Source organism: Frieseomelitta varia, unplaced genomic scaffold (genome assembly GCF_011392965.1).
Source record: "Frieseomelitta varia isolate USP_RPSP 00005682 unplaced genomic scaffold, Fvar_1.2 scaffold_520, whole genome shotgun sequence".
Classification (NCBI taxonomy): domain Eukaryota; kingdom Metazoa; phylum Arthropoda; class Insecta; order Hymenoptera; family Apidae; genus Frieseomelitta; species Frieseomelitta varia.
Genome location: NW_025110280.1, coordinates 119,312 through 133,064, shown reverse-complemented (window position 1 = coordinate 133,064; position 13,753 = coordinate 119,312). Strand labels below are relative to the sequence as shown.

Here is a 13,753-nt window from a genome sequence, read left to right as displayed (position 1 = left end):
CTCGACCATCGATCTAACTAAACGGACGCACCAACGATCTTTCTCCCGTCCCGGTTATCACTGATTCGTCGTCATCCACCAAAGTCGCGTGTACGAACGATCGCGCGAATCGGCGAAGCTCGATCGTGCTTTGACAACCTTTCATCTAATACTGAATTCTCTTCGGGTCTTCTCGCTTGCCGGAGAGAGACCTGTTCGATCGGCGAGTGAGAAACGCAACCGGGTTTCGACCAGTTTGTGCAGCCAATTTTTCTTTGGGAACGTGCCATATCCTGCCTTATTCCCGGCAACGGCGATATTTCAGCAACGGAGGGGAGTGGGGGGGAGGGGGGAGGGGGGGGGGGAAGCATGCGATGTTCTCCCCCAGCAACGTTGCCGAGATTACGGGCAAACGAATCGATCGATGGAAAAAAGTGGCGCGTTTGTTCGAAGCGGCAGTGAAAAACCAAAACATTTTTCATCCCGGCCTCGGTCGAACGGTGCCTCGTTCTCGTTTTTCTTTTTTTTTTTCTTCTTCTTTCTTTCTCTGGACGTCCGGCGAACGAGCGAGCGCGCGTTCGAATCGAGACGAATCCAATAACCGGATAACGCAAATTCACGAAAAAGAAAAAAAAAAAAAATTTAAGCTTCGTAATGGTTCTGTTCGAAGGAGGCACGCGTGGCGCCGAGTGTCCAGAGGACAGCGTCCGAGAGGAGAGCGGCGAGTGCAAATGCGCGGCCATCGACTGTCCATCGGTCGAATGCCAGGGGGGTCAACGTCCGATCCAGGTGAAGCCAGCGGACCCTGAAACGCCGGGTAGCTGTTGCGCCCGTTACGAGTGCGTGCCCGCAGGTAAGAGAGAATCGAATCGAACGCAATGCGACGCTGCGTCAAACGCGCGAGCGAACTTTATGCTCAAGGTTGTGTTGTTTTGTTCCCGCCGAAGACCCTCGAGGATCGTCGGAACCGTGTCCCGAGAACAGCGTGCTCACCGAGGATGGGAAATGCGAATGCGCGCCCTGCCCGCCGGTCAACTGCCAACCTGGACACCGTTCTGTTCAAGTGACCGCTGCCCTCGACCGCGAGACGCCCGGCAGCTGTTGCCCTCTCTACGAGTGTAGACCGGCTGGTAATCTTTTTCTTCTTTTTCTACTTTTCCTGCCACTTCGTTGTGAAATTAAAACAAAAAAAGAACGAGGCTAGATTTCGAATGTAGAGCGCGTACTTCTGATGATGATCGAGCGATAATGACGAGTGTAGATTGACTGGCAGTCTTTCTCTTCTTCTTCTGTCTGTGTCATCTAATCGGGAGATTCAAAAAACGCGGCTAAATTTCAAATGTAGAGCGAGTTTCCGCGAACAGTCGATAACGATGGGATTTTCATTTGGAATTGTGTGTCGAGCAATAATGACGAGTGTAGATTGGCTGACAATCTTTCTCTTCTTCTGTCTGTGTCATCTAATGGCGAGATTCAAAAAACGCGGCTAAATTTCAAATGTAGAGCGCGAACAGTCGATAACGATGGGATTTTCATTTGGAAATGTGTGTCGAGCAATAATGACGAGTGTAGATTGGCTGACAATCTTTCTCTTCTTCTGTCTGTGTCATCTAATTGCGAGATTCGGAAAACGGCGAAATTGTAATACTATGAGCTACTTTATTTTCTCGCATAACGAGTATACTCGTCGTTATCCAAAAAATGGCCAATCTGCTCGTGGCGATTAATATAAATCATCAAACGCTTATTAAAAGGTTCACGTTGAATTCGATCTTATTCTCACGAACGCGTCATCGATACCTGCGCGCAAATACGACGATCACGCTCGAGCCTCGATAGCATCCGTTTCGAAATTTAATTACGAGATTCTCGCGGGACGCTACCTCGGGCAACCAACAGAACCGCTGGCGTAATGGCCGTTTATCTCCCTTGGAAACGCGATTCTATTCGTCGATACGCCGAAACGAACGAGCACGATTTATCGTCGATCGCAACCGTTCATTTTCGTCTCCCGCGGAGATGGCAAAGAACGAGTTGTTTTCCTTAAGGCACCCACACACGTTGAAACATGCGGATATTTAATTTTGTCTTTAAATATACTTCTTCATAAATAGCAATAGACATTTCAAGAATCAATAATTGAGGTGAAATTGCAGTTATTAAATTTTAAGTCTTTCCTGTTACTGAAAACCTTAGTGTTGCAGATAGTTTCTTCTCTGCGTTCACGGCTGTATTTAGTTTTTCAATCCTTGGGCGAATTTTACTCGACAGATAATGAAAATCAAAGTCATTCACCACGCGGATGATTTCTGTAATTCAGCCTCAGCTCTTTCAACAATATCGGATTGGAAAATCGTTTGTTTTTTAGCATTTAATTCTTTATCTTTTATATTACACTCCTACTATCGATAGCGATACTGGGGTTGGAAAATGATCTAACAATTTGAAGCACAAGCGTGGCGTCACGTGACAAATTGAAAGAATCGGTAGTGCGGAGGCATACTGATTCTGACGCAGATTCCATGAAACCTAGGACGCGTGTTTCAACGTGTGTGGGAGGGAGGCATTTACAGGTAATAGTATACAACGACGCGCGTTTGTATTTGCTTCGCAGAGTCCGTCTCTTGGGTGAAAGTGACAACCGAGATGGACAAGTCGACAGACGTTTGCGTGCACGAGGGCCAAGCGAGAAAACTGGGCGAACGATGGCAGCAATCGGACTGCGAACACTGCGTTTGCCAGGAGAATAGGGTGGTGTCCTGTCAGGGACCGATGTGCAAGTCCTGCGATAATGCGATTCCCCCTCACCCTGGCGAGTGCTGCCCTCATTGTCCACCGCTTACGAACAAGACGCATCACGAGTCCGAATTATCCTGTCCAAATTCCTTGGAAGGTTGCGAGTTGGTGTGCCAGCGTGGTTACGCCACGGACGAAAATAATTGTCCATTGTGCGAATGCGACGTATCTGAGGTACGTAACGAACGAAGGAACGCTATGCCCTGAAGGTATTTCGCGTGTGTGCAAACACGTGTTGTGTACGTAACTGCATGTGTCCATGTCCGCTTAGTTCGTTGTCATATTTCGAACGTATTTTTAAAATATATATATATATTTCTTTTTCTCAAATATAATTTTTCGATTATGTACGTGGCTTCTCTAAAATGTTGTGCGTTTAATTGGGATAATTATCTCGACACGATTCGAAACGTTTTTCTTTATTTTTTTTTTTCTTTTTTCTTTTCGCTAGAAAAATTTCTTCAAATTTAATTTAAGAATTACCAGCTTCGTGATTCTTGGAACGGAACTGTTACAACGTTTTAATTAATTTATCATTAAGAAATTATCTTGGTGAAGTGGAGGATGTCTTTAATCTTCCTCAAGTAGTAAAAGCACAGTTCCAGAAATTTTCATGGCACTTCTGAATGCAAAAATATCACGGAGATGTTCCGATTATGATGAAGTTTCGATATTTTTATCGAAATCTTCAACATACATGATATATAATAGTAAATTTATTTACTTCTTTAATATGATATTAAATTGATATAAAATTGATACTTGACAAATTCAAACGTCGAAAAAATTTAATGTCCACCAAGATAATAAATGTACATGTACGCATGTCAGAATTATTTATATTGTATTAATGAATCCAATGAAATGTATTGTAACAATGAATCCAATCCCATCCAATGATGATCTCAACTAAACGATGCATACTAAAGACTACAATATAACTAACATATGCTTTACATTGAAGAATTCAATGTAAAGAAATGTAAAGATTAGAGAACTAGCTGAATGTCAGTATTACTTGACTTCCAGAATTGAACTTGTTACCAAATCTACCAATTAGTCAAGAAAATTTACGAGGGATATTACTTGAAGTTTAATTTCGTTAAAAGTTTAACAGATTTCATGTCTAATAAAATTTAAAAACTACATAAAGTAAAAGATTTAAAGTAAAGTGAAGCAAGATTAAACGCGTTACAATAAATGATAATTTTACTCCCATTCGTTCTTCGTGTCACATTACACAGTATTTTTCTAACATATAATATGTAACGTGTATTTTCGATATTTTTTTATAACAAAAATTGCCATTCATTTTGAAGTCCCTCGACAGGCAATACGTTGTTCTATTAGTACGTTCCAACTATTATCACACCTATGCGTGTAGACATTCTTTGAAACATAATTGTATCAAGCCTAAAACGAATAAGCGTAACGTTTGACGAAACTACAGTCATCTATACGTAACTTATACGTGAAAGTAGGATTTGCGTAATCCTTATCATTTATTAATCATCACATATTGAATACAGAAACTTAATTTATATATAATAAAATCTGACTATTTAGTTTTTCACTACAGATGTTAACCTTTATCAATCTTTGATACAATCAAAGGGACAAACCAAGTTGAAAAAAATGAGGAACGAGTTCTCTTAATGCACACGTATAATATTTTAGTACACGTTCGAAACCTACGTCTCTACTATCTTCCAACCCGAGTTCGATCGGCCTCGAATCCACGATACGGTCGTTCTGATTCCAGGACGACGAAACGACGACAACGGAGCATTCGACTATCGACGTCGGATCTTCCAACGACAAGATTTGCCCTAAACTACCAGCACGTTGCGAGCCGAACTGCGAGATTGCGAGAGACGAGAATGATTGCCCGATGTGCGCCTGCCGAACTATAGAGCAATCTACCACCACCCCCGACACTTTGTCGATCGACGATTCATCCGGCAAGAAGATTTGCCCGGAAGTAAAGTGCGACCTGCACTGCGAACGTGGACTGGTGATGGACGAGAACGACTGCACGTTTTGCAAGTGTCGGGAGGAACCAGACTCGTCGAGTTGTCCGCCTTTGCTCGGATGCAGGAAACGATGCGCCTTTGGCTACAAGACGAACAAACGCGGCTGTCCAGTGAGTAGAGGTCTCTTTTCGCTCGTATCTCCGATTTACGGCTCGAATTGGTATTCTCGATATACGATCGGTCGTAGATGTGTCGCTGTCGTGCCTCCTGCACCGACCACCTTAACGGAACGCACCCGGAAGGATCGACTTGGCATCCGAACTCGTGCATCTCGTGCACTTGCGAAGCCGGCGGGAAGCTCAGTTGCAAGGAGACCGTCTGCTCGGTAGCTTGCAACGATCCTCTGCCTCCGCAACCGGGAACCTGCTGTCCGGTCTGTCCAATTACGGTAAGGTTCGATTGAGCGAACTTGGTGCACCTCTCTCGGGAGTGTTCTCACCTCGGTTCTCATTCTCGATCGTTGAATCTGCGGTTTGTTTTCAGCAGCCGAAGGGAAACGGAGCGACCACTGGTCACCATTCAGGAGGCAAGGGCTGGGGCACGGTGCCCATCACGTTGATCGCGATACTGGCGTTGCTTTGCCTACTGCTGATCGTGCACATCGTTCGCGGTCGATTTCGGGCTCGTCTCTCACCGTCCGAGACCTCTTATTCCACCTATCCGCCGCAGTACTACAAATGCGTGCCGGCGTACGACACGCCGGTCCATCGAAACGAGAAAATCGTACCTTTGTAAAAGACTGTCTGACAAACCGGGGGAAAACGCGAGACACAATTGGACGTAATTGGAAGGCGGCGTTTCGGCGCGGCAACCGCCCGTGTTTCGATGGACCGTGTAAGAGAGTGAGAAAGCGAGGAGATCGCCGCCAAAACGGAGTCCAAACGCGGCGTTCTACCGGTTAGAAAATACCATATTGTAGATTCAGTATTATTTGTAAGTAGCGGACGGTTTTTCGATCGTAAGAGAAGACAGTGTTGGGATTTTAGATCGAAGTTCGCGAACCACGGCTGTCGGTACGTTCCCCCATCCCTGATTCGATGCGATGTGTAAATTATAATGTAATGTAGCGTGATCGTATCACGGAGAAAGTGAAGAGAGAAAAACAAGAAAAAGAAAAAAAAAAGAGATAAACGCGCTGACGATAAACCTGGTAGATCCTAAAACGCGATCGAGAACCGTAGAAAGAGAAAAGAAACAGGCGTCTTATAGTCGTAGGTATTAGTTCCCTCGATCTCTGGACCATCGTTGTGTTTCGCGTTGCGCGATCACGATGCACCGCTGTTCCTTGTCGATACTTGCATCATATTTTCCACGGCTTTCCATGCGACTTTCACCCACCTGCACACTTTTTTCTCACCTGGCTAGTACACCTTCACCTTTCCCCGACTTTCCCTCCACTCTCTATTGTGCGTTCTCTGACGAATTCTTGGTCCTATCGATTCCAAGAAAGAGGAAGATGAACGTCGTTGATCCACGTTTCAGACGAATATCTCGAACGATATCGGTTCTTAAAGTGACACGTTCCACCGTGACGAAGAGTTTTGGATTATCTTTGTTTTCGCCCTCCCCCTACTACGCGACGTCTATGCTTCACTTCGCCTACGAAACGTAACGCTTCTGTTGAATTGAATTAGAATCGAGCGTTTTATCGCCGGTCGAATCACGCCATAGACTCGGTTATCTCGCGCTGTTTCCCACCGTGCGAGCACGATTCGTCGAAGGGCGGGAAATTCAGCCGGAGTTTCGAGATTCAGATCGGAATTTCGAACTTTGATTTTCATCCGTGAGCGCGTTCTCGTTCCGTTTCTCTTAGCATATACTTGTACATATCTATCCGAGAATCTACTTGTCCTGTACAATCTTGCCCGTTCCAACGACGTTACTTCACCCCCAAGTATTAACGAGTGTTACGCGTTCTACGGGATCGTTCGTTTGTATCGTGCTCGTTTTTAGACTCGATATCGCGCGGCAACGATAACGACGTAGCTATAACGTAGCTTATTATGTACTTACTGCGAAAGAACGATACTACGAAAGGAGGAACGGAAGAGAAAGCGAGCAAGAGGAAAGGCGAGGTGGTCGCACGCCCCGTAGATGTATGTATAGCTGTATTATAAGAGAGAAAGAGAGAGAAACAAAAAAAAAGGAGATGATTGAAGACGTTTCTGGAAAAAAGTAAAATCTACAAATCGTTTCTAATAAATCGTCACGTGTGTAAAAATGTTCCCCCTAATATTCAACTATACGATTAAGCCGAAATATTCTACGTATGAATTATTGAAATTTTCAAACGCATGAATAATTGAAATTTTTAAACACAAATATATCTGCACAATCGCGTTAAAACAAAAATCAATATTAATTTTCACAAAAACATCCGTATCTTTTCAGCAATTATGCAAAATAAATTTGAAATTCATTGTATTGAAAGAATTGGCAGATCCGTGAAATCGAGTCTCCGTTAAAACAAAAATCAATATTAATTTTGACAAAAATACCCGCATCTCTTCAACAAATCTGAAAACCACTGCACTGAGAGAATCTAAAAATGTTCGCATAATTAAGCCAAAGTATCCTATGATTCACTGCAATTCTCAAACGATAATAATTAAGATAGATGGATAGAATCATACATTCCCTCCAAGGAATCAATAATAATTTTGACAAAAAGTACGAAATCCATTCGACACAATTGAAATACAATCCAAATACACTGAAAAAATAAAAAACTGAAATTTCTGACTCGATTCGTTATATGTCGGCTTGTGGAACCTTTCTCCAGATACGTCCTCAATTCACAGAAACATGGACAAAAGTGATTTCGGACACGAATCGCGCACCTAATCGAATAAAGACCAGGGACTTCTACCAAAACGTAAAATACCGGTATATATTGTACCTTCGTAACCCTTTTGGTACTATAAATTTCGTTGCTATATCGCTTTTGATACAACTGCGTTGACTGAAATAACGTAATTGCCGGTACGATGAAAAATAACACAATATCAAATCCATAGATTACGAAAATGTGACCGAAAAATGTTACCGAGAAGTAAAAAAAAAAAAAAGTATAATGTGCAAACGGATAATATAATACCGGAAATAACGATACGGTCCCTGAGAAACGAATTGGCGCGATGTTCTTCAAAGTCGCGTCGATGTCCGGACGATCGTTGTCGTTGCAACCGCGCGAAACTAGACCGTTGATTTGTTCGAGTAAAACGCAGAAATTTAAAACATATCTCTCTGTGCTTGGACGCGAGCGCGCGCCCGCGCCCTAGAACCTCGTCTTTATCATTCCTTCTCTCCTAAACTTAACGCGTACATATATTTTTCCAATGCGACACTCGCGTCTTACTGTACATCGTCTCTGACCGTCTTTACCGTCTAGTAACGCTAAAAAGAAAAAAAACGAAGAAAACAAAAAAAAACAGAAAAAAAAGAAGATCGTCCGCGTGCACGCGCGTATTGGACGTGCCCGCGCCCGCGTCGTATCTACCGCACGTAGAAACGATCGTCGATCGAAATCGCAGACTGTATTTCGTACGTGTAAATGTACGTTGGAGACAATATGTATCGACGACAGGTTCGTACGATGTTCCCGTGACGCGCTACAGCGACGCGCGAGCCTCAATCGTTTCTCCTTACTCACCGTGTTCTTATCGCACGCGTTTTATTATCCTTAGTGGGTAAATTTCATAAATTTGATATTAGGTTGCTGCGGATGAAATCAAGGTTGCCCGGATTCATCAAACGCCTTTGGTTCGTTTGCAAACGAGGTGTCTCGCGTCGTAGAATCGTTCGCGAGGTGCTACGGACGAGATATCTCGTCAGACAATCGTACGACAAACGAAGTAACTCGCGTGTTTTTTTAACTGATGTATAAGAACTCGAGACATCGACCGATGATTTAGATAGAAGTGAGTTCGCCAAGACACGGCGTTTGTTAATGTAAAAGGGATCGGTGATCTTCGCTATTGCGGACGAGATGCCTTTTAATTTGCAGTCTTTATTTTTTTTGGGGGTTTTTTTTTGTTTTTAAATAGATTTACTAAGTTCAGTTCGTATTTGAAGTAAAGTAAAGTTATAATTGCCTACTACAATTACAAATTTTTAATCGATCATTTTGATGATTGGTTTTATCCTAATCTAACTTTCTCGGATCATTGACAGATTATCCTTTCTCTTAGGATAGCTTTTATTGACATTATTACATAACATAATATATTAATATTATTTAATACCATGTTGTATAATACTATTATTAATATTATTGCCAACTTTTATCGCATTCAATCAAAATTTTAAAGCCCCTTTAAAACACACACTCTGAATGTTGTTTCCTGCGTTGCTAAATCCACACTTTCGTTGCGAAACGATCGACGAAAAGGTCAGTTACGTTATTTTAGCTTTCAGGTAACGAATGTTACTACAACTAGAGAATGTTATTACGCGACCATGAAATTCTGGATAATTTAATAAATCATACGTAACAACCTAATAGAACACGAACGAAAAGAAAATGTCTATCTAGTCCCGTCTTTTAAAGAAGAGAAACAGCGACTGTTCACTGTTCACGATCTTCGACCGTTTCTTAGATCGAGCATTTTGTATTAAAAGGCGAGAAGCTCCTTCTAACGAGGAGAAGGTGAGACCCACATAAGCTCGTGATACGATAATCGTGAAAACGTTTGAAATCCAGCGTAAGAGAACGCTTAAGACACGGTGAGACGAGCAACCAATCAACCAAGGGAGACACGAGAAACGAGTAGCCTCGTGCTTTGCGCGCTCTTTTTGTGTACAGTTTCACCGTAACGAGATGTCATATCAGTGTAACCTAGACTTAAATATTTAATATAACGCGAACTCGTATGCATATTAAAATCGTGCGTCATGTTTAAAAAAATAGCTCTTGTATGTTAAATAAAACGAGACTAAATAAAATTGTTGATATGTGATATATTGTACATGAATGTCCATTCTATAATCTCGTCTGTGACAAAACCTCCTACCTTTCTATTCTATAATGGGCTTCTTTTTGTACATATTTATAATTGTCAATATAGCAAGTTTTCACGTAAGCAAAGAATCTTCAAACGATCAATATTGACAATTGATCGTTTTTACGTATAGCAATATCAAGAACCTTCGAATATTGACGATATACAGAATATTTTAATAAAATTTAACACTTGAGTATCTCCGTTGTTTTCGAAGATATGAAAATATATTGTTGACGAATATCGTTCAATATAGACCTCTTTCGTCCTATAAATTTTGCAAATTTGAAATTAAAATATTCTCAGAATTCATGATTAATTAATAAAATTGATCGTTAATAATTAATTAATGCTTCTTTTTATAGAGAATGTCGATTGGATTAAAAAGATGATAGTGACCGAAATCTACGAAAACCTACCAATTACAAAAAAATTATTACTACTCTATTATAACTCTATCTATACTGAATAACTTTTATCAATATTTTTTTCATATTTTCAAAAACAATGGAGATATTCAAACGCTAATTCCACCCTGTATATTGATCGTCTGAACGCTCCTTTATAAGAGTCCTATAGTTTTCTAACTAACAAAACTATGACAACCATCACCATCAAGGGACTCTATTTGTTATATAATTAATAGCTTTATAAATAATAATTCTACGTACAGTTGTGCAATTAATAATTATATAACAAATAATATAATTGGATTTCTCTCTACGATTCTACCCAACAATTTAATAGTTCGGTATTAGAAAGTTTGAAGAAACAAATTCTCCTTTTGATATTGGTTTGCAAAATATAGTAAAAGGAACTTTATAATTATAATTCTCTATGAGACAATATTTCATATTCGTATCAATATTATAAACTGTTATTACAGTAGAACTCTGTTCATATGAATTCCATTCATTTGAACTAAATTTTAGTAAATATCCAGTTATATGAACTTGCTGGTTGAATTCATTTGTTGCATAAACAAAAAATCTTATTAGTGGACTTCTATTATATGAATTCCACTTATATAAACTCTTTGTTTTACAATAAGCTCATATAAAGTTTTACTATATTATAAAAATGTATAACAATTGATACTTGAAAAGAATTTGAAAGAAAGACGTACATATATTCCAAGAAACATTCTTCTATATCCTTATCTATATATTTCTATATCCTTACATCTAAGCTTACGTTATCCTTATCATACAGTATCCTTTAAATCTATCTAAATATCACTCTTAATTAATTACTATGATAAAACAACCGGCGAATAAAGTGCAAAATTTGGATCAGAGAAAATAAAGTACAAGGAATAGAGAAAAATTTATAATAAAAAAGAAAGAAAACTTTCATAGCTTTAATTCATACATTTTACGAGAAATCATTTAAATTCTTAAAAATGTCTTGAATCTACAAAATTTCTACGACAAATTTCGAATTGGTCGTTTCGACCACTTTGATATTTCTAGTGTTAAATTAATAGTTACGAGTTAAATTAATACTAACGTACGTATTAAGTACAGATTAAAACATTTAGGAAGCAGTACATTGTAACAGTATTAACGAATAGTACTAATACCTACTTATGTGTTAATTTGAAGATAATGGCCTCACCGTTTAACGTAATATAAGCATATCCCACGTAGTTATATATTTAAAACTTTAAAACATCCTACCTGTCTGAAAATCGAACTATCTAGAAAAAAATCTAAAGATTTTTATTAACTCTCTCTACGTAATACCTAAATATAATAATGAAGCAACAAATGGTTATCTTCATAAACTCTATCAATCAAGTTCTAAAGAATTTATTTCTACAAATTCCATCTACACGAAGATCTATTTATAGAGAATCTAAATAAAATGACGGAATGGGATATTATAGTACGCGATGAATCGTAAATAAACGCTGCCACAATTGGAAAATATTCAATGTTGAGAAACTAATATATTTTTAGCAACGTTTCCAATTACAAATGTTGAAAAAGAAAGCAAATTTGTGTACCCAAAAGAACTACCAAATCCACTCAATCTAAACTCGAACAATAAATCGAGAGTGGAATATCTTTTCTGCGTCGCAATATCAGTTTATCGAAACCAGATGTGAAATAACAAAAGTTTCAAAATAAACCAAAGAGTGGTTCGTATATTTGCAACATTAATTAATTTATTATTTAAACAATGATCTTTAAATGGAGAATTTTAATTATTTTTGAAGAAACAGAGAAGCCATAGGCTATGATGAGCATATTCTTCTGACCGCATACATGATACTCAAAATACAGATTCAAATACAGAAATGCATATTTTACACACATTTTATTTAAAAAAACAAATGTATCAATATATACATACAGGGACAAACCAGAAACTATACTACCTACAATATTTAATCCTATATTTAAGAAATGGCAAAAAACAAGACAACACACTGATTTTATGGTTCACACATACAATTAGAAGGGATGCAGGGATTTACTATACTAGAGAAATCGTCTTCGATACCCGAATTTGGCATACAACTTTCACTCTAATTTACATATCATTTCCCCAAACTGACAAAGCGACTATTGTGTAAAATGTGATAAATATACGTATAAATGTATTTCGAGTTTAAATATATTTCAACTCCAAATTCAATGGATTATTCATGACCGTGTTGTATAAATATTCACGTGTGCACATGAACTAATATTATCGTGGTATGAAATATGATACCATATTATTGCGCGCACTTTTCATTAACATATCATTCATTAAGATTAATGATACCGTTATTGGTAATTTGCTGTGTTCATATACTGTGACCATTATTGGTAGTACTTGTGATTAATATTTGGAAATTATATTGCTTGGAATAATAGCGAAAACGACGCAATTCCACATCCTAACCACATACAGACACACAGTGTGGAAATTATGTCGTGCACGGTATTCTAACGCACTATTAATCATTAAGAAATTATTAAACTTATAATTATATATATGATCATTATAATGATCATCATGCACACTGTCTTTCTCTCATATTAAATTACAATATTACAAATATTAAAAATTTGTAATATTTAATATTAAATATTTGTAACATTGCAATATTAAATATTATAATTTTTTTTATATTATAATGTTATGTCAAATATTATAGTGATATTAATGACTAATGCGTTGTTGTTAATATTCAACGAGTGCTGAAAAAAAACCTAACACAGTAACGAAAAGGGCTACTGACAAAGAAAATCTAAAACAGTAACCAGAAAGGCCACTGAAAAAAATCGCGTTATAGTAGCTAGAAGAGCTACGAAAAAAAACATTTATTGTACTCAATACAATAACCAAAAGGGCTATTGTCAAATCAACATTCGACATAAATCCGAGCAACAAACCGCATCTTGTTTCGCAACACTAGCATTAATTGTGAAACAAGAGATTTTCAAAATCAAACGCAAAGAGTGCTTCGTTATATTTAAAACTCCCGAAAGCAAGTACGCAACGCTATTAATTTATGCACTCATATTAAGAAATACGCAACACTAATTACAACGCGTCCAATGTAACTATGGTGGTTGCTGATGAATGGTCACAGCATTTGCAGCTGCATCAAGTGATCCAGGAGCAGGAACAACCTCCCACGAATCCAATGGAAGAATTTGGGCATTTCGTGAACGTAACACTACTTTAGAAAAGAAACGCGATCATTTATTACCGCAACACTAACAATTAGAGGAAATTGGATATCGCGGAAGAATACTAAGAATAAAAATAATTGAAAATCGCGATGAAATAATGTCGCAACACTAACTCTAAAACCAAACTCAATCAAAATTGATATAAATAAACACAAAAGCTACTGTAGAAGAAAAAAAACTACATTGAATATTCTAACATTCTAAAATTAATTGAAAGCAATGAATCTATAATATAATTAAAAATAACAAAACG

General features: G+C 38.4%; 1 protein-coding gene across 1 annotated transcript; it reads left to right on the top strand.

Moving 5' to 3' along the window:
- Nucleotides 1-633: 633 nt before the first annotated feature.
- Nucleotides 634-9,775, top strand: LOC122533348 (kielin/chordin-like protein). The gene is made up of 6 exons (XM_043662969.1): nucleotides 634-832; nucleotides 927-1,109; nucleotides 2,594-2,949; nucleotides 4,538-4,918; nucleotides 4,996-5,196; nucleotides 5,292-9,775. The coding sequence occupies exons 1-6, from the start codon at nucleotides 634-636 to the stop codon at nucleotides 5,541-5,543; spliced, it is 1,572 nt and encodes a 523-aa protein (XP_043518904.1). The 3' UTR covers nucleotides 5,544-9,775.
- Nucleotides 9,776-13,753: the final 3,978 nt, after the last annotated feature.